We start from the raw sequence: 22,420 nt of genomic DNA, 5'->3' as shown, positions 1-22,420 counted from the left end.
ATGCTAATTTCATACGAACAATCTTTATGTATTTGAAGTAATTCTTGGTCAAACAAAAAACACGTAAAACGAGGACGCCTTATTCCTTGAATCGGAGGTAGTATAACATAAAAATTATATATAAAATCTAAAGTTTCTAATGATATATATTTTTTGTAATATATATCATATGTTAAGTTGCTTAAATTAATGATCTAGGGATACGTGTAGATCTAATAAACTGAAACGGAGGGAGTAATATCACATACTTCAAGATACTTTAATGGCATGTCATGACAATAAACAAAGAAAAAGAGTAAAGTGGCACGTAACTAGCTACTACCTCAATCCTAGTATATCTTAAGGCTTACGTTATTTTCAGAAACCATGTCAAGTTTGATTAATTTTTTACCAAATATTATTAACATGTGAAATACAAATCCAATATCATTAGATAGATAATGAAATATATTTTCATATGATATCTACAAAATATCATACTTGTTGGCAGATTTTTCTAAAAGTTTAGTCAAAATTTTCTTGGTTTGATTTTTTGAAAAATAATAAGCCTTAAGTTTTGAGATGGAGGTACTACGCTATGTTATTATAGCATTACACGCCTCAAGACAAAAACATAATAAATAACACAATGCATGAAACCATATATACTCCCTCCTGCCTATTTTATGATGTGCACATAATATGAAAATATATTTCATAACAATTCTGAAAATATTATTATTTGTTATACATGTATATTTTTATTAATATATAGATAAGTAAACTTTACAAATTTTGACTTTGACCAAATTTTATATGGAACATATTTTGGGCCAGATGGAGTATAAGTTACTGCCATGTTACTAGCGTAAGTTACTCCCCACTATAATCAGCTGTAGGCCATGCCTCGTGAATTACTGGATAGATGGACCTGGCTCCTTCAATTCTGTGCTCATATCTTGCTGCTGAATAATTGCCCAAATTGTACTGTATTGGTCCGCTAAAAAATAAGTATACTTCTAGCTTTTATTTTAAATTAAAGAACTAACAAATTTCTAGGAAAACATGGTAACATTTAGGACACTCATTAGGTATCATTCGATTCGTTATGATTTGTAGTTTCGTGATATACTGATTTAATATTATATTTTACTACTTTTATAAAATAGAGGACAAATATTAAAAGTTTTAACTAATGACAAAAGAAAAATGTACGCTTATTATGAACAATAGAGTACATTTCGTCTTCTTTTGTTTATTTCTTCCCTAGAACAAATCCTCTCCACTTTGTTTGGATCAGAAACAAAAGTTATCCTCTCATGACAACGGTAGCTAGGTAGTCAGATCGAATGATGTGTAGAGCTGACATGCTAGTTGTCATTTGGCACAAGTCCCTGGCTCCGTGCTAGTGAATTGAATTTGTTAGATTCGCATGTATGTAGGTACATTAGTATATATTTTCCTGTTTTAAAATATGTTACATATAATTCTTAGCCAAAATCAAAATATTATACTCCCTCCGTTTCTTTCTATAGTGCCTATAGATTTTTGGCACAGAAATTAGTCCAAGCGTATTTTTTTACACAAGACCCCCGGCTGAATGATTTGAGATCATACTAAAATTAGGGAAATCAATAACTTCCTAACTTACCATAATAAATCTCACAAATCTGTCTGGTTGACTCTCCATATATGTGCAACCAGGTTTAATTAAGGAAAGAAAAATATTGCTTCCTAAATCTAAGCAATCCTTAGGGCCATGCATTAGGAATCTCAATTAATTGTTTCTTATTTTGTATGGATTTTTTTTTCATGCATGTCGTGTGGAAGTTGACCGGTGGAGGGGTAACTAAAAAAAGCCAAGCGACAGCCTTATATTGTGAAACAAATGCCAAAAATCTATAGGCACTATAGAAAGGAACGGAGGGAGTAAAATTTGAGTTAGTATATAGAAGAAAATATCGACATCCACAATTAAAAATGTTTATATTATAAAATATAAGTCATGATGATTATAATAGCATTGATTTGGTATTGTAGAAGTTGATAAATTTTGCTATATATTTGATCAAACTTAACAAAGTTTGACTTTGACAAAAAATTGTGACTAGTCTAAAAGATCTTACATACATTAGTGAGGGTAGGGGGTACTTATTTTCAGGCAGTATTATAAGATAGTGTCATGCATATGATACTATTTCTAAGGCTAGCCATAGTGCTAGTATCATAACTAGTGTCATGCACATTGGTACCACAAAAATGTTGATGTGGCAGCCACTCTTCTCTCCCGTCGTAGGAGAAGGCGGTTACCAGATCCCTCCATCCACCGCCGGCCAGCCTGTGGGTTCTTCCCTCCTCCGACTGCCGTTCCGGCAACGGAAGGAGTGGAGGACCCCGGTGCTAGGCTACGGCTTGTAGATAGGTTAGTGCCTAGTTTGTGTGGTGGTGGCGTTTTAATGGAGGCAGCGTCGTCGTTCCGGCGAATAAGGTGTCCACGCCCCCATCTCGACAAGGCTGCTCGCGGCGGTGTAAAGGAGTCGGCATCACGTGTTCTTCGCTGGTCGTTCGGATCGGCAAGGTTAGTTTTTCCGGATATGGTAGCAGCGGCGGCGACCCCATCTTGGAATTGTGTTCTCCGGCTTCATCGTCTCGACGGCGTGCGCTCCAGCGCCGTCTAGGAGACTACGAGATTTGTTTAGGATGCAGTGGGCCGGAGGTTGTCATGTCTTTGGAGTAGGATGGCGACGGCCTGAGCATGGTTGGTTCGGTGCATGGTGGCAAGCAGATCCAGTGCTCTTCTGCGATATGATCGGATGAAGATGATGGTTCTGGAGTTCGACGAGCATGGGGATGCTCCCCAGCTGACGAGCCACATCGGAGAAGGTTCTGTCGTTTGCGGCAGACAAGTTCATCAGCTTATAAAGCGGCTTTGTCCGTGATGGTGCTTGTTCGGACCTGGGTATGAAGGTTTGTTGTCCCTCTTGTCACCGGCGGTGCTATCGCGGTGGCGGAGATCGATGGCAGTTGGCAATCTGCAAAGGCATCTTCGAGGAGGTAGTTGTAATGTATCTCTTCTCGGGGTGTTCTGTGCAAATGTATCAGGACTTTTGTCCTTGCTCTGTCTAGTATGGGACTACGTGTGTTGTAACTTTAACTGACGAGGGAGCTCCTCGGTAATGCCCACCATGAGGGGCTTAGGGTTGACGGAATCCTGCAGGTTAACACGAGACATCGCATACCAAACGAACATGGAGTGAGATTTACCCAAGTTCGGGGGCCTCGATGAGGTAAAACCCTTACTCCTGATTGTCTGATCTTGATTTATCGAATAAAATAGGTTACAATGGGGCAGCCGATAGACTGCTATGGTGAACTCGCAGGAGAGGCAAGGTTTTTTCTAGGGTTGGTGTATGCTAAATAATGTTGGTTGCGTAAGTGTGTCGTTCGACATGCCCCCTCCTGGCCTTTATATAGGAGGCCAGGTTCCGAGATTCATGTCCGAACTCGACTAGGTTACATCAAGATCTAATTTATCCATTCCTTTATCGACGCCTCCTTGCCTTGTTCATCAAGAATCTGTTTTCTTGTAAGTCTTATTTGTTATAACTGACATATGGGCCCACCTTAGATCATGGCAATCCTCACGGGCCCCTTGTTGGGCCAAAGGAGGTAGACCAATGTCGAGTACCTGAAGGGTAATGCCCACACCATTAACCAATATTGAAACACGTAGATACCTTTCAAAAACTTAAAGAGGGGAGAGGTGATTGGGAGTGGTATTTTGGAACATGGGTGCATATGCTCCCTATATTTTAAAATGCATGTTATGTATATTTTAAATTTTAAAAAAATTGAAACAAAAAATTTGTACGTACATCTTCACGTGCTACGCGCTCACAAAGTCGTTTCATAAAAAATCGACTTATCATGTGACGTGTGTAAAAAAGATAACATCCAGTGCTAAAAATAATGCTTTTCACAAGATAAAGTTTCTCTTTTTTACATAGATCACAAAAAATATTAATTTTTCGTGAAACTTAGCCAATGCACATACATTATGGAGATGTACATGTAGAATTTTTTATCCAAATTTTTTAACATTTCGAAATATGTTTTTTTGGTAGAGGGAGCATACGCACCCGGGAGCCGAATTGAATTTCCGGAGGTGATTAGAATAACATAGGTGGATAATGTATCATAGCGCATGTCCAATGGCGAAGGATGGAAAAAGATTGAGGTAGGGCAAACTAAAAAACTGATGCAAATATCAAAATAGTCGTAAGACATGAAAGTAATATATGATTCTAACGAAATAACTTAGTACGATAAAAACAAAGACATATTTGATATACGTAGAACCCAAAAACATAACAATAATACCACTTCAATGCCAAAGCTTTACTTTTTTTGTAAAAAGAATAATTTTATCGATTAAGAGTTTTAAATATCCATCGTTGAGCAACTACGTCTTAATGATTTTTGTCGCCAATAAACCCTTCCAATTCACCATCTCAATGAGGTGATAATATCTTTGATGAAATTATGATGTGTCTTTCAAATATCAAGAAATCCCTAAAGCTCAATTCTACACGTTGAATAATGAATATCACAAAGTTATCCTGCATATACTAAGATTCATGATAAATCTTTATAATAGAAATATAGAATCATTGTTATTTACATTGAACCTAGAATATGAGGCTATGTTTCCGGTTCGAAGTCGATTTTACACAGTGTTCGCTAAAACAAGCATAACTTTGTCATATGGAGTCTATTTCTGATGCACGACTACTCAAAATATTCAGAAAAAACATGTGCATCTAAATGTATTCACCAAAAATCAAGGTAGGGCGGCTGCCCTGTCTTGCCCTAAGGGGAGCTTCGTCCCTGTGTATTTCACTAGAAAAGTTAATGCCAAACAAATCTTGTGCACAAATTTGCATTGAGATTTAAAAAACAATAAATATAGCAGAACTATGATACAGTACTACTTCATGATACTAACCACTATAAAGATAGTACCATACACAAGTATTATATGCATGATACTAGTACATAATACATACCACTATGGCCAGGCTAGTGTATAGTATCAATCTCACAAAATTTATTGATTTGTAAAATGTTAATGCAAAAGATATGCACAAAATCTATTTAACATTAATTCTTTTAATTCTAGTGTTATAATATGGTATTGATTCTCATCATTAACCATATCAGCACGATATGCTCTAGCCAGCTATCCAAGCTACCTCGATCGATGAGCATTCGACAGCCACCTGCCGTCTCACATCTGCCAGCCGCGTCCTTGGCCACGTCACGCCATACGTACGCAAACCAGGCAGGGCCAGTGGCAAAGAAATAAAACGCCCATCGGGGCCGCCAGCGTGCGACTTGCGCTTCTTCAGTTCTTCCACGAGCTCGATCGTCACCACGCCGCGCGCGAGCAGATCGAAAGCGACGGTGGAGAAATCCGAGTTTTGCAGGGCGTCCACCGGCCGCCACAGGCTGCAGCTAGCGCGCGGCCATTATTCCGGCTCCTCCGTCTGGCCGTATACGTCCGCGCGTGCGTATCTATGTGCACGAATACACTACACACTAGTCTAGCTACGCTCCAAGTGAGAGCATAAACCAGTGGCTCCTCCTCGTCCTGCCCAATAATAGGCGTCGCGTCGGCCACTGCATGGGAGGGGCAGGAATAATGGCCGATGATAAGCTCGCCGACCCGGCCATGGCCATTGCCCTTCTCGGTAAGGAGGACGAACCTTCCCTCCCTCTTCTTGTAAACCCTTCCTGATTCTTGATTCCTTCTTTGTTTGATCGGATTAATTAGCTCATCGATCGTCCTGGCAGATTGGCCGTCCTCTTGGATTTGCGGGAACCAGGGCGCCGGCGTGCTCAACCTCGCGTCGCCGTGCGTGCAGAGGAGCCTGATCGACTGCGTCAATGTGCTGCTCCTCGTCGCCTACGTCTCTGCGCTGCTCGTGGCCTGCGTCAGGGGTCAGTGGGCTGGCCGGGGAAGAAGCGGCGCTGGGAGACGGCGGTGGGAGGTGGCCGTCGTGTCCGTCTGCTGCGTGGCGGTCGCGGCCGCGTACGCCGTCGCCGGGTTCACGGAGGCGACGGCCGCCGCGGCTTCCGCCGTCAGGGGGCTGGTGTGGGTGGCTGTGGCCGCTTCGTTGCACGTCCAGCCGACGAGGCCGGCGAGAACCGTGGCGGTCCTCTGGTGGACGCTCTTCTCGCTGCTGATCACCGCGTACAATGCGGAGATGCTCGCCATGGGGTATGGCCTCGACGTCGCGGAGGCGGTGGCATGGGCGGTGAACATGCTCCTCCTGCTCTTCGCCGTCGGCTCGCTGCTCCGGCGGAACAACGCCCGCCAGGACGACGACGACAGCCTGTCAGAGCCTCTGATCGACAAGGCGGGGTCGGCGCACGACTCGGAGCTATACCGAGCTGGTCTCTTCGGCCAGCTCGCCTTCTCGTGGCTCAACCCTCTGCTCCGCCTCGGCCGCTCCAAAGCGCTGGACCTCGCCGACATCCCGCTCATCGCCGCCGACGACTGCGCGCAGCAGGCCTCACACAAGTTCTCCGAGGCGTGGAGCCGCCACCGCCAGGACAAGGCACAGAGTGGGCGTGCCAACAGGCTCGCCCTCGTCTTGTTCAAGTGCTTCCTCAGGGAGATCATGATCGCCGGCTTCTACGCCTTCATGAGGACGCTCGCCATAGCAGTCTCCCCCGCGCTGCTCTTCGCGTTCGTGCGCTACAGCAGCCAAGAACAGAGGGATCACGGCGTCGGACTGTCCCTCGTCGGCTGCCTGCTCCTCATCAAGCTCGTCGAGTCACTGTCCCAGCGCCACTGGTTCTTCGACTCCAGGAGGACCGGGATGCGCATCCGGTCCGCGCTCATGGCGGTCATCTTTCAGAAGCAGCTCAAGCTATCCAGTCAAGGAAGAAAGAACCACTCTACAGGGGAGATCGTCAACTACATTGCGGTGGACGCTTACCGGCTCGGCGATGCTCTCAGCTGGCTGCACATGGCGTGGAGCTCGCCGCTTCAGCTGGCCTTCGCAGTAGGTACGCTCTTCTGGGCGCTCAGGCTCGGGGCTCTCCCGGGCCTCGTCCCCCTGGTCATCTTCGGCTTCCTCAACGTGCCATTCGCGAAGCTTCTGCAAGGGTACCAGGCCAAGTTCATGGTGGCGCAGGACGAGAGGCTCCGCTCCACGTCCGAGGTGCTCAACAGCATGAAGATCATCAAGCTGCAGTCGTGGGAGGACAAGTTCCGGACCATGGTTGAGTCCCTGAGAGACGCCGAGTTCAGGTGGCTGAAGGAGACCCAGATGAAGAAGGCCTACGGCGCCGTCATGTACTGGATGTCCCCGACCGTCGTCTCCGCGGTCATGTACACCGCCACGGCCATTCTGGGGAGCGCGCCCCTGAATGCCAGCACTCTCTTCACGGTCCTGGCCACCCTGAGGGTCATGGCTGAGCCGGTGAGGATGCTTCCCGAGATCCTGACAATGATGATCCAGTACAAGGTGTCGCTGGACCGTATCGAGAAATTTCTCTTAGAAGACGAGATCACAGGAGCTGTCGAGAGGGCGCCATCAGATAATAACTCCGATATCCGAGTTCATGTTCAAGATGGGAATTTCAGCTGGAATGCAAATGCAGCCGATCTGGCGCTGAGGAATGTTAACCTTACCATTCGTCAAGGAGAGAAGGTGGCTGTTTGTGGCGCGGTTGGCTCAGGAAAATCTTCGCTCCTTTATGCATTACTTAGGGAGATACCTAGAACATCAGGATCAGTAAGTGACAGAAAAATACATGCTCTCTTCATGCAGATAGAAAGGTTTAATCATGTTCATTTATATCTGAAAGGGTACATGCTAAAACTGTATTTTCTTGCAGGTTGAGGTATTTGGCTCCCTGGCATATGTGTCACAGAACTCTTGGATACAAAGTGGGACTGTTCGCGATAATATACTCTTCGGAAAGCCTTTCAACAAGGAACTCTATGAGAAGGCAATCAAATCTTGTGCTTTGGACAAAGATATAGAAAATTTCAATCATGGAGACCTAACAGAGATCGGTCAGAGGGGGCTAAACATGAGTGGGGGCCAGAAGCAAAGGATTCAGCTTGCCAGAGCCGTCTACAACGATGCGGATATCTACCTCCTAGATGACCCTTTCAGTGCCGTCGACGCACACACTGCCGCGGTTCTTTTCTATGTAAGAGAGTGCTCTAAATCTCTATCAAAAATAACAAACTGTTTCCTCCTCAATACGAGATTCTGATGTCCATGTTCATGCAGGATTGTGTAATGACAGCACTTTCAAAGAAGACTGTCATTCTTGTGACGCACCAAGTTGAATTTCTAACTGAAACTGATAGGATCCTGGTAAGATAATCTTCTGAACATGATTGCTCATCATAAATCAATGATTCTTCTATCAGATGATCCTTTATTTTTGTTTCAACAGGTAATGGAAGGCGGTCAAGTTAAACAACAAGGAAAATACTCAGAACTGCTGGAATCCGGGACAGCGTTTGAGAAGCTGGTTTCTGCTCACCAGTCCTCAATCACAGCACTTGATACAGCTGCCAGCCAACAAAATCAAGTCCAAGAACAGGTGCTTGACGACAGTATAATGCCAAGTGCATTGCTGTCAACACGGCAGACTAGCGACATCGAAGTCTCAACAAAGGGACCTTCAGTGGTCCAGCTCACGGAAGAGGAGGAGAAGGGGATTGGCAACCTTGGATGGAAGCCATATATAGACTATATAGAGGTCTCTAAGGGAATTTTACCTTTCTGCGGGATGTGTATAGCTCAGGTGCTTTTCACAGGCTTCCAGATTATGTCCACATATTGGTTGGCTGTGGCTATTCAGATCAATGTCGGTAGTGCTCTTCTGGTCGGGGCATATTCAGGGCTCTCTATATTCAGCTGCTGCTTTGCCTACCTTAGAAGCCTATTTGCTGCTACTCTGGGACTCAAGGCCTCCAAAGCATTCTTTACTGGTCTAATGGATTCTGTATTCAAGGCACCCATGTCATTCTTTGATTCAACACCAGTTGGGAGAATATTGACAAGGGTATGGTTTCTTTCTTATCATGCTTCCAAATAAGATAAACCATAGTAGTAGACTAACTGTAACTACTCAAATTCGAAGATTAAGCATTCAAGTACTGATCAGTCCCTAACTAAAAGTTTATCCTCTGCAGGCTTCTTCAGACTTAAGCATTCTTGACTTTGACATACCTTACTCCATGGCTTTTGTGGCGACTGGCGGTATCGAGGTCGTCACAACAGTACTGGTCATTAGTACTGTAACTTGGCAGGTCCTAATTGTGGCAGTCCCTGTTGCAATCACCATGGTATATGTTCAGGTAAGTCTACTTTGCTGTACCTTGATGCGAGCAATTAACCTTAACAATCAGTACCAAATGGCATAATAATAAAATGGATCTTGTGAGCTTACAACCTGATGCTTTGTTTTCCAATTTTTGAAGAGGTACTATGTAGCCTCAGCCAGAGAGCTAGTCAGAATTAATGGAACAACAAAGGCACCTGTCATGAACTATGCCGCAGAATCGATTCTTGGTGTGGTGACAATCAGGGCTTTTGCTGCAACAGACATGTTCATCCGCAACAATCTGCAGCTCATAGACAATGACGCAACAATGTTCTTCCACACTGTTGCTGCACAAGAGTGGGTGCTTATAAGAGTAGAAGCACTGCAAAGCTTGACAATACTCACGTCATCATTGTTCCTTATTTTGATTCCTCCAGGATTAATTTCACCAGGTATCTATGTATCCATTACAGCGAGCATCGCCCTTTTTAAACTGTATCCGCAGATTTGATGACCACTTCTCAAATGAATTTACAGGCTTTGCGGGTCTTTGCCTCTCCTATGCTTTGACCCTGACTTCGGCACAGGTTTTCCTGACAAGGTTCTACTCCTACCTAGAAAATTATATCATTTCAGTTGAGAGGATCAAGCAGTATATGCACCTTCCATCAGAGCCCCCCGCTGTAATACCAGATAACAGGCCTCCAATTTCATGGCCACAGGAAGGAAGAATAGACCTGCAAGATCTTAAGGTAAACAGAATTTCCTTTCCTTATTATCGTTGAAATTAAGAACAATAAGAAAAGCTTGCAGTAACTTACACTTCTGAGCAGATTAAATACCGTCCGAACACGCCACTTGTTCTAAAAGGAATCAGTTGCACCTTCCCTGCTGGAAAAAGAATTGGCGTTGTCGGGAGGACAGGAAGCGGGAAATCAACACTTATAAGCTCACTGTTCCGTCTTGTTGATCCTGTGGGTGGGAGGATACTTATTGACAACTTAGACATCTGTTCTGTGGGTCTCAAGGATCTAAGAACTAAACTGAGTATTATCCCCCAAGAACCTACACTTTTCAGAGGAACTGTGCGCAATAACTTGGACCCCCTTGGCTTGCACTCCGATGATGAGATATGGGAGGTGAGAAATAGATGATGTTCCTGCAAAATGGATATAAATTAAGTCATGAAAGGAGATAAAAAAAAGTCTTACAGGGCATAGTTCTGAAAGAACCATGTTTAATGAAGTTTCTCTTATCATAGTTCATAAGCACTAGAAGATCTAAGCTTTTCATAAACAAAGAAAAATGGAAATAAAATGTTGTAAGATCTGATCATGTTTAACTTTACTAGATTGCTATATGTACAGTTATGTATCTGGTTCTGATTAGACTACTTACATTGAACATTTCAGACCTTGGAGAAGTGTCAATTAAAGAGATCAATTAGCAGCACTGCTGCTCTTCTCGATACAGTCGGTAAGTATTTGCAGAAATAATAATATTTTATTAAAAACAAATACTGTAGAAAGCAGTTTGAGTTACCAAAAGGTTAAAATAATGTCTCCCTCTTGCCTATGGCAGTGAGTGATGATGGCGATAACTGGAGTGTTGGACAGCGCCAGCTCTTCTGTCTTGGTAGAGTTCTCCTCCGTAGGAACAAAATTCTAGTGCTAGATGAAGCAACAGCGTCCATCGACTCAGCAACTGATGCAATCCTGCAAAGTGTCATCAGGCAGCAGTTCACTAGTTGCACCGTGATAACCATTGCTCACAGGGTCCCAACTGTGACAGACAGTGACAGGGTCATGGTACTTTCCTATGGTACGTTATAGAAAACAAACAAATGATAAAATCTCTGACCCATTCCCCTGAGTTTCCAGTGATAAACTGGCAATGGCATAAAACCTGATCAAAGTTATAAGTAAATAACTACACTTATTATATTTGATGATGAGTGTTGATGACTTGTTCAGGTAAGCTTCTAGAATATGACACACCCACCAAGCTGTTGGAAGATCAAGAATCAGCCTTTGCTAAACTTGTGGCGGAGTATTGGGCTAATTGCAAGCGGAACTCGACCTGATTCTATCATTCCATGCCAGTGCATTATACCGAGATGAGGGATTCAGTTAAGATATAAGGTACTGAAAGATTGACATTCCAGATTTTTTAAATTGCATCTATAACAAGATTGACCTTATCATCTTCTGTTGTTGGTAGGTGAAATTACTGGAAATAGCGAAGACATCAACGACAGTGTACTTTTGGTCAGCGAGGACAAATTTTTGGAGATAGGGTTGATGGAGAGAGCTAGCTCGAGTGAGATGCACTGAGCCGGGTCCTCCAAAATAAACATGCCAATATATTGACGTAGGGTATTCATTGCAAAACGGAATTGAGGGTCCACTTGTAGCATCATAAATGGCACACTTCAGCTGTATGTCCGTATGAATAAAAGGCAAATAAGAAGTGTCAAGATGCCAGTATTTACGATATTTTCCCAAGGCATGCCACACAAAAAATTTACTGTGTATATTGTGTCCTAATACTGACAAATTTCGAGATTGTTGGTTCAACCGTGTGGAAATGCATTGTTGTTCAAAAGGAAGATAGTGCCAATTAACTTTTAAGATTTTATGCATTAAATTCAAGCTTTCTTAGAATGTACCTAAGTAACCAGTTAAGTCCTGATAAATTTTTCCATGCCTAACATGATTGAGAGGCTGTGCAGTGTTTCTTCTTAGAATCCCTTTTCAGTACCTTAGAGCATGACAACATCATGTCTAGACATATGCTAATTAAAGAGCACTATGAAACCAATTTATTATGGCCTATATTGATTTCTCCAGTTATTCTTAGTGGTCGTTGGACAGCTAAACTCACTGAAATACTTAAATTAACAAGAGACAGATAGTAAACTGCATAATCTCCCCACCTTTAAAATTGTTCAGCACTTCGAATAATGATCAGTAGCATAAGTTTAAGTCTGGGATTTCAAAACCACAGAAGGAGCAGGACGTTATTCAGCGAAGTTGTGCATTTGAAATATGTTAAACAAAAGGTAGTCAGATTGTTTTGCTAATTTATAAAAACTAATAAGTTAACACAGAATTTGAAGTTAAGAAGTTAACTCATAATTAAGAAGAGAATGCGCACTACAAAAAAGTTAAGGCAAAATCAGTGACCAGGAACACAAGAACTTTAGGTCATACTACCGATCTAAACAAAGTTAATACAGTTAATGCAACAGTACTTATGTTAGGAAACAAGTAAGACCTGTTTGAGTGTAGAACACTGAACTAACAAAGCTAAACAGGATATTAGTAACAAGTCCAACCTTCCTATTCATTTCGTATTGCTTAACAAGCTGATATATAGATGTTCCTTATAACCATTGCCGATACAGAGTTAGCTACTGTTATAATTCTCCTCATTGCCAACTTCAGAACACTTGTATCTTCCCTACTCTGGTATATGACTTCCAGGCTAAAGAATTTGCCTACTCTGGTATATCTTTCCCTACTCTGGTATATGACTTAGGAAAACGAAAGAGAGAAGATAAAGCCAAATGTTAAAACTAGAAAGGAGATAAAGAGTAATTATTATAATAAAAAATTATTTAACCACTGTTCCAACTTATCCATCGCATGTTCATATATTTTGCCAAGGCTACAGAGTCCAAACTTACGCAGTAGACTAAATCAATACATTGGTTGATGTTATTCTTGATACATTGATCAGAAAGAGCTCTCATCAGGGGTTCAATAAAACGGACAAAAACTGAAACCCTAAATCCCTCGATTGAACAGCCCAGCCGGACAGATTCCTTGCAAAAGCCGGATAAAATTTCACTAGTTCAGCTACTGATTTCGATGACCAGGTCAACATCCGCGGATCAGCAATTAAGTTAGAACTTCAGAAGCATAATGCGCGGGGGAATGGCAAGAAGTTTATCAATTTCTGGCGACTAGGGACATACCGGGAATATGTTTCGACCAAACAAGAGGGGTATGCAGTCTGGCTGTTTGGGATTGGAGAAGGCCAACTAGCGCGACCTCGGGGGTTCGAGATGCGCGAAGAGCATCGCAGTAGCTGCCATGGGGGCGGCGGGAATGGGAGAGACCACCCTGCGGCAAATCTTTTTTTTTTTTTTTTTTTGAGATGCCCTGCGGCAAATCTTCTTGACAGAAAAACAGGGAACGCGGAACTGAAGAAGACAGAGTAGGGAATCCCATGTCGTTTTGGGCTTTATTTTGACAATCAGGCGAAAGCTTCTTTAATACGCAAAAATGATCGTCCTGTATTCGGCCCTGATAGGCCCAATTAGGATGAAACTTCTATAGGACAGGTCCAGTAAGAATCCCTTAAAACGGGCCACCATTGTGGAACAAGCTTGAGCCAAGCGGCATAGATTCAAAAAAAAATATGATCTCCTCGGATTATATTTACCTACTAATAATGGAATGCCCTAAAAAAACCAACTAATAATGGAAGAAATGCTAAAAAAAACTAATAATGGAAGAAAATATGTAGATGCATATTGAATGAGTTATGGTGGCTTCTTGATGCTCCCTCTTTGCAAATATGTAGTGCATCTTAGTTTTTTAATAAAATAATGTAAATTTTGACCAAATCTGTATAAAAATATATAAAAATCTATAACAATAAATCAGTATTATTAGAATCTTCATGAATTATACTTTCACATTGTATGTATTTAAAATTATAGATGTTGTTATATTTTTTACATACCTATTCAAACCACATCGTTTGATTTTTGGAAACTAATACGCACGACATTTTAGTAGAGAGGGAATACAACTGTAGAGTCTGTGGATGTACCTTTGATCATATTTTTTGTTTCATTGTCTTATTTTAATTAATAAAGTCAGATTGTGGATCTAATGAAATAAGAGATGCCATCTACCACTAAAAACAGATAGATACCATCTCATTTGGGAAATAGCCTAAAAACATTACTCACCAAATGGCATCCGAGTTCCTTTTTTTAGAAACACAGTACAAACGTAGACACTCATATACACGCGCATACACTTACCCCTATGAACGCACACACGCACACTCTACCCCTCTGAGCACCTCCGGAAGACTGAGTTGGCGGATTGGATCTTGAAATTGACGAAGTCACCACAGCCGCCTCGCTGTCGACGGGAACGTCGCCTCTCACTGAATGAATATTCTGCTTTTATGAAACACACAGATGTTAAACATGGGGTTTGAACTCTGGTGAGTTGCGGGTACAACCACACTCCTTACCACCCAACCTCAGGTTTGTTCCGGCATCCGAGTTTCTTATCCATCTCGTATGGACAAAATTGAAACTTTTAGGTTTGACCAAACAAAACAAAATGACCCACTTCTTACATTGTTAGGTTGTAAAATTGGTATAAGGGGCTAAAATTTAGAAATTGGGTAATGCAGTTTTGTTTGAGTATGTCTATATCCACTTCTTATCCGCATTGAATTTGAGAATCCAACACCAAATTAGTATGATAAATTGAGATATTTCCCCTGTTTCATTTTATTCACATGTGGATATTTCCACATTATTTTCTTGAATATGAATATCAGATATATTGAATTATTCCAGGCATTTCACCCAAAATTACAACTATGGTGCCCATGTAGAAAGAGCTACTGCACTATATAACCTGCACCCACCATTTCGTTGCTCATGTAAAAGTGCATGCAATATGCCCTTTGATTTTATTTTGGTAGTGATGATGAAAATTAAAGGGACTAATTAGTGCTAAGTTCATGAGCGGGTTTTATTACATGTGCAGTGCATGACATGGATTAACGACCATAGGAAATCAAAGTGCTCAAGCTGAATCTTTGGGAAGACATGCTAGCATAGCTTTTTATGTTTCTTTAGTACTGTAATAGGGATCTCGCAGTACTGAGAGGATATATTGAAAACAAGTTGTTCCTGTAGTTAGCAGTTGTCCGTGTGACTATTTTCTACAGGAAACGATTAGTTTTTTAAGACTCTCTATAAAAGGCCATAATCTGAAACAGAAATAAAGCATTGAGTCACACTCTTCTTTGGTGTTAAGGTGGCAACATTGGATATTTGGATAGCTCTATCAGGTCACTTGAAAACGTAGAAAAGCATGACGATCTATCATGAGGCATAGGCATACTGCAACGCCCTTTCAGCCGGATTATTCTTTTCCGTTTCTGAATAAATAGATCTATCTGTTGGCTGTCGTCGACTTAGCAAATCAGTAGACTGAAGAAAAAATATTAGAATCTCTGGACCGAACATCCTAGATCGAATTTCAAACGAAAATATCCAACACAAATATCTGAAACTGAAACCTCCTAGCAGAAACCGGGCCAGGACGCTCGTGCACCGGAGATAAAGGGGCTGCGTGTCGGGTGTTGTTGGAGAAGACGAGCGAGCGAGGATCGCCTAAAATGTAACAACCTCCCAACATACCCCGAAATGGAACACCATACACTAAAACAGAAACAAATCATTGAGTCACAGTCTTCTTTGGTGTTAAGGTGGTAGCATTGGATAGCTACATCAACTCACTTGAAAATGTGGAAAAGTAGGACGATCTATCATGAGGCATACTCCAACGCACTTTCAGCCGGATCATTCTATTCCGCTTCTGAACTAAAATAGGTGTATCTGTTGGCCGTCGTCTTTGCAAATCGGTAAGAAATAATTCGAAGCTGAACCGAACGTCCTAGAAGAGTTTGGACTAAAATATCCAGCACACTATCTGCATCTGAAACTGAAACCTCCTAGCAGAAACCGGGGCGGGACGCACGCGCGCCGGAGGTAAAGGAAAGTGGCTGCGAGCAGAGCCAAAAGAGCAGACGGCAAGCCATGCCGCCATACGTACGTACGCAGGGTCAGGGTATCAGCCGCACGACCTAGAGGAGGATCGGACGAGACGGAGGGGGGCCATGACTCGCATGGCGCCAAGCTCCGCAACGGCGCGCGATGAGAGAGATCCATGGATCGGTCGAGAATGCCATCCATCCAAGTGCCGCTCAGGTGGCGCGGAGCTGGAACCAGCTCCTTGTCCACTTCCCTGTGGGATACCTCATCTCCTTCATCTCTCTACCCCCACCCAGCTGCATCCAAATCAGCCCTGCATGCTTGTCCCTCCCCGATAGGACCTCCCCGCCTGCAAGTTGAGGCGTCGAGACAGGGATCGAGAGGATAGGGCGGTGTGGGGGCGACTGGCGAGGCTAGGCTCCAAGAGGATTGCGTAGTTGTGTGCATATGCATGCGCGCGGCCGGGCAGATTTTGCAGAGGGCATCGGCGCATCGCGCATGCATGGTTGGACGTCGCCGTTTGGGACGACGAACAAGTGGCGGCGGCGGCGGCGGCGCCGGGGGCTTTGGGACTGCTTTGGGAATAGGCTTTTCGGCAGGCACATGCGACCCCGATCGATCCTTTTGTTTTCTCAGATACGGCACATGCGTCTTTGCAAGTAGAATAGAGTTATTCAGCTGACTATAAAACATTCAATAATATATTTTACTATAGTAGATGAGTTAGAGGAGAGAAAAGGGAGGTGAGCTGTTATGCAATAGCAATCTCTTGCACGTGCTTCTAGCACTTTATGAGAGTGAAAGATGGATCATATGTTAGTAAATTACTTTATTTTTATAGCCAACTATTATACATGTCAGCTATATGGTGACTATAAATGATGGCAGCCAACAGTTGGGTATACGGTTGAAATTGCTCTAAGTAACCAACCAAGACGACCAACATGATTTTAGTGCTACGTGCCTCCAAGGTCTTCGACCAGACGAAAGGACACCGAACAGGATGACATCGGTGTGTGATCGATTCTACTATGCGCGTTGAGAGAAAAGTTAGCCCAATATCTGCATTCTTTAGTGGGATTGTACTAATTTACACTCTTAATTTATGTACTCTCAGCAATTAGGAGACGTCATCAATGGTCTTTCTCTTATAAACCATGCTCCCTGCGCTTCAAAAACAATGGGAGTTCTATTATCTATCCTACTAAATAAATTGCTCCAAGTTTGATCGAGTTCATATAAAAACATATGGAAAATGATTGACTTTCCGTGGGGGATCACGTGCCGCGCAACCTCCGGATGGCTGGCCGTAGGATTCCATCCATCGTGCGGACGCGAATTGCTATCCACGTGCGTGGGCCCCAGACCCTTTTCCTTTCCTTTCTTAGTATTTTTTTTCCGTACCATTATCTTTATGTTCTTCTTCCTACGAGAGATCCTAACCTCCGCCGCGTCGTAGTCTCTAGCCGCCACCTGCCGTCCTTCGTAGCTTCCGCACCGTCTCCACCTCACTCCAAGCCATATCTTCCTCGTGTGTGGCCTCCGCCTCCCCCAACCTCTTTCTCCCGACTACCACCGTCTTCTCCGGCAGCTTCCGCATCGTCCTCGTCGCCTGTTCTGCCTCCCCTGCATGTGGCCGCCGCCTTCCCCGACCTCCTCCGCATGCAACCTCCGCGCCATTGTCGCCGTCCGCCTCCTCGTAGGCCACCACGTCGAGCATCGCTATTCTTGCGCGCTGCTTCCTCCCCCTGACCTCCTCCTCCTGCAGCCGCGACGCCCACTAGTAGGAAAATGTTTATAGATAGAAATGTATTCTTTGGTGCACTTAAAAAGACGTGCTCCACAAAAATATTTCTGTGGCGCATAACAGATATACTCAACTGAATTGTTGGAATTCTGTGACGCATACAAACCATATGCGCCAAAGAAATGTGTGTTTCTGTGGCGCATATTCCTATATGCGCCCATTTCTGTGGCGCATACACAGAAATACACACTTTTGTGGCGCATATTTCTACGCATAACAGAAATACACAATTTTATGGCGCATATTGCTATATGCGTCACAGAAATACACATTTATGTGGCGCATATTTGTATATGCGACACATAATTTTCTTGGATTTTTAAATTCTATATTTCTTAAAAAAATTAGTTTTTTGAAATTTTGGAACTTTTAGAACCTTTTCCAATTTTTGAACTTCAAGGATTTTTTGATTTTTAAAATTAGTACTTTTCGAAATTTAAAACAATATATTTAATATTTTATATTTATTTTTCTGATTTTATAGTCTTTTTGAAATGGTCTTTTTTATTTTTTTTATTTTAGACTTTTTTGAAATTTTAGAATTTTCTAAATTATTTTCCATTTTTTGAACTTTAAGGATTTTTTGTTTTTTTTGGAACAAATTAGTCTCTTTGAAATTTTCTAAAAATGTAGAATTCCTCAAAACAATATTTTTTTGAAATTTGTGAAATTTTTGTATTTCCTTTTGAAAATTTTCAAGTTTTTGATTTTTTGAGAAATTTTAAAACACACCTAAACACACATATATATAAACACATGCAACTACACCCACATATACACACACATATACACACATATAACCATATATACACAAACAAGCCTTAAGAGGGTTGATATGATACTAATACTAGTTGAATACCCATGCGTTGCTACGGTCCCGGTCCAATTGACACGTGTAAACATAATTTACGAAAAGAGCCACGTGTGTAGAAACTTGAGAGTCGGCATGTTACACTTCATCTCGATCATTTCCCTCGCTCCTCATTGTCATCCGCATGTTACCATAACCAACTTCATATGACTATGTCCATAATTGTCTCCGCACATCTTAAAAATAAAACTTGTGTCGATGCCACCACATCCCTATGTTGCTACGATATAAAGAAGAATTAAACGTTGATTATGAAAAGGTCACTCAATTTTATAACACGACCCAAACCCTGTACTCTTCCCTAGACACGATGAGCAAGACCCATCTATGTTGATGAGCGCATTGTTTCTGCATGGATCCAGATGTTTCTCATAGTAGTACCCTCTATGGCCAGTATAAATATGCGACTATACTTATGGGTATCCACACTTCTCCCTAGTTGAATGTACATGCATTTCCACGGCTCTTAAGTTTTTGCTTGCTATCATTGGGCTTCGTACTCACCTAACTCCAACAATACCACCATTGTTTTTTGAGTTCCCTATGCAACAAAATGTATGTCGATGCTATGGGCTAGTGTTTTCTCCAACTCGCGCAAATCACCATAATCGTTTCCATAGCCCATGACTTTGAAGTTACTACCATCTAATAAATAAAATAATATATAGAAATAATATTGGCCACAAAGATTCACTATTTACGCGTTTACTCAACCATTACTATATTTTTGCACCCATTATCACCCGCTCTCGGTTATATTTTCTCTTGAAATCTAAGGTGGTAGTAAGTGTTGAGAATGGCGATCACGCTCCTTACCATATGAGTTATTATTCTATAATTTTACGTTCATTATGTCCACCACGAAACAAATTTATTAAATGCCCATTTCACTACTAATAAACAGTCTAATGTCACATCCGGCTACCATTTTCCACTTTATCATGGACTACTCTGTAATAAATTCTATTATGAACTTTGCAGTAGACTGAACTTGGACATGGAATTGGAACCCAACCAAACTTACCATCAGTTAAATCGAAGTACAATATTTTATACACATGTAGTGGAACACTCATAGAAAATAATAAACTTTCATCTACTACAAACATCTAAACGCCACCGTATAACCCGAATACCACACTAAGGGTAAAATCTAAAATATCTTCCTTTACACTCTCATCATTCAAACATTCGTGTGGAATATCAGATAGCGACCGTTGAAGTGCACCAACCCAACCATGTTAGCACAGGGGGCAGGGCTGGCAGCGCTGAACCAACATAAACTATGCAAGCATGTAGTTGAACAACAATACATGATGCTAACTTGAGCAAGAAATATGATGTTAACTTGAACAAGACATATGATGTTACATTGTCAAAATAAGATGACCTATTTTTTTGGTTGACTGGCACATAGTTGAATAAGAAATTAACTTGAGAAAAACGTAAATTAAAAATGTGGCGAGACTTTTACTACCATGAGGGAAAATAGAATGACATGTCTTAAGAAACTACAAACAAATAAATGCCTCGAGTTGTCCTCGTCACTCCATCACCCGGCGCCTTGGCCTCGCGGTGTAGCGGCAAAAGTTGAAGGCGAAGGAAAGGAATCATAGATAAAATTATATATTCGATGGCTTCCAGGATCCCGTGGCCGATTGCTTTAACTTCCAAATTGATTCACCTTCCTCATTGATTTATCACTTGATTGGTTTACAACTTGATTGGTTTCCATATATTGAGTATGAAATCACCTGAATATGGCAATCCCATGATTTCTCCTCTGACTATGCAATCCCGTGACTATGTCATATTTTTGGGAAGTGAAGATGTTATAGCACGGATGGCTAGATGGCAAGCGGACGGTCAAGATGTCTTCAATCTTTGACATCAAACATTTTTGATGACGTACGGACTCACATATAATAGTAAAGAAAATGTGGCGAGACTTTTACTGCCATGAGGGAAATTAGAATGACATGTCACTTCACTATATTTTTTTGACCCAAGTTTGTGCTCAGAAACTACAAACAAATAAATGCCTCGAGTTGTCCTCATCGCTCCATCACCCGATGGCTCAGCCTTGCGGTGTAGCGGCAAAAGTGGAAGGCGGAGGGAAGGAATCTGTTATCACCAGATCTTGGCCAGATCAGGAGGTGGGCCGTAAGGGAGATGGGCTTGGAAGATTACACGTGGAAGATCTCTGAAGCGGCCTTGCACGAAGAATTTGGGCTAGATTGCCCGTGTATCTTTAATTATAGTAGATTGCATCATAGATTAAAAGTTAGAGTTTATCTCGTACACGGTGGGGATTATTCCCACGTTAGAAAAGTCCTTTGGACTATAAATATGTATCTAGGGTTTATGAAATAAACAACAACCAACGTTCAACATAAACAAATCTCGGCGCATCGCCAACTCCTTCGTCTCGAGGGTTTCTCCGGTAAGCACCATGCTGCCTAGATCGCATCTTGCGATCTAGGCAGCACAAGCCTGCCCACGTTGTTCATGCGTTGCTCGTGCTGAAGCCTTTTTGATGGCGAGTGATACGTCTCCAACGTATCGATAATTTCTTGTGTTCCATGCCACATTATCGATGTTATCTACATGTTATATGCACACTTTATGTCATATTCGTGCATTTTCTGGAACTAACCTATTAACAAGATGCCGAAGTGCCAGTTCCTGTTTTCTGCTGTTTTTGGTTTCAGAAATCCTAGTAACGAAATATTCTCGGAATCGGACGAAATCAACGCCCGGGTTCCTATTTTACCCGGAAGCCTCCGAACACACGAGAACCGCCAGAGAAGGGGGGCAGGGCCACCACACCACACCCCGGCGCGGCCAAGGGGGGGGGGGGGCGCCCCCCTAGGGTGTGGACCCCCTGTCAGCCCTCCTGCGCCGCCTCTCCGCCTATATAAAGCCCCTGACCTAAAAACCTCGGGGCGTTCGACGAAAACCACAAAAACCTTCCAGAGCCGCCGCCATCGCGAAGCCAAGATCTGGGGACAGGAGTCTCTGTTCCGGCACCCGCCGGAGCGGGGAGAGTGCCCCGGAAGGCTTCTCCATCGACACCGCTGCCATCTCCACCGCCATCTTCATCACCGCTGCTTGCTCCCATGAGGAGGGAGTAGTTCTCCATCGAGGCTCGGGGCTGTACCGGTAGCTATGTGGTTCATCTCTCTCCTATGTGCTTCAATACAATAATCTCATGAGCTGCCTTACATGATTGAGATTCATATGATGATGCTTGTAATCTAGATGTCATTATGCTAGTCAAGTGAGTTTTACTTATGTGATCTCCGGAGACTCCTTGTCCCACGTGTGTAAAGGTGACGGTGTGTGCACCGTGTGGGTCTCTTAGGCCATATTTCACAGAATACTTACTCAATGTTGAATGGCATAGTGAGGTGCTTATTTATATCTCTTTATGATTGCAGCATGTTTGTATCACAATTTATCTATGTGCTACTCTAGTGATTTGTTATTAAAGTAGTTTATTCCTCCTTGCATGTGTGCAAAGGTGACGAGTGCGTGCACCGTGTTAGTACTTGGTTTATGCTATGATCATGATTTCTTGTAGATTGCG

General features: G+C 42.6%; 1 protein-coding gene across 1 annotated transcript; it reads left to right on the top strand.

Annotated features, from left to right (window-relative positions):
• The first annotated feature begins 5,439 nt into the window (after positions 1 to 5,439).
• Positions 5,440 to 11,912, top strand: LOC124694096 (ABC transporter C family member 8-like). The gene is made up of 13 exons (XM_047227167.1): positions 5,440 to 5,729; positions 5,833 to 7,784; positions 7,888 to 8,208; positions 8,292 to 8,378; positions 8,461 to 9,075; positions 9,206 to 9,370; positions 9,494 to 9,788; positions 9,874 to 10,088; positions 10,170 to 10,475; positions 10,749 to 10,812; positions 10,918 to 11,157; positions 11,310 to 11,477; positions 11,557 to 11,912. Exons 1-12 carry the CDS (start codon positions 5,663 to 5,665, stop codon positions 11,417 to 11,419), a joined length of 4,437 nt encoding a protein of 1,478 aa, XP_047083123.1. The 5' UTR covers positions 5,440 to 5,662; the 3' UTR covers positions 11,420 to 11,477; positions 11,557 to 11,912.
• The last annotated feature ends 10,508 nt before the right edge of the window (positions 11,913 to 22,420 follow it).

Source organism: Lolium rigidum, chromosome 1, assembly GCF_022539505.1.
Source record: "Lolium rigidum isolate FL_2022 chromosome 1, APGP_CSIRO_Lrig_0.1, whole genome shotgun sequence".
NCBI classification, from domain to species: Eukaryota; Viridiplantae; Streptophyta; class Magnoliopsida; order Poales; family Poaceae; genus Lolium; species Lolium rigidum.
The sequence above is the reverse complement of the archived record's forward strand: the minus strand, read 5'-3'. Positions and strand labels throughout refer to the sequence as shown.

Excerpts from the sequence above, each read along its gene's own strand:
- LOC124694096 (XM_047227167.1), top strand. The coding sequence starts at position 5,663 with ATGGGAGGGGCAGGAATAATGGCCGATGATAAGCTCGCCGACCCGGCC. Across the intron at positions 8,379-8,460 it reads CTGAAACTGATAGGATCCTG|GTAATGGAAGGCGGTCAAGT; the intron begins GTAAGATAATCT and ends TTGTTTCAACAG. Across the intron at positions 9,076-9,205 it reads TTGGGAGAATATTGACAAGG|GCTTCTTCAGACTTAAGCAT; the intron begins GTATGGTTTCTT and ends TATCCTCTGCAG.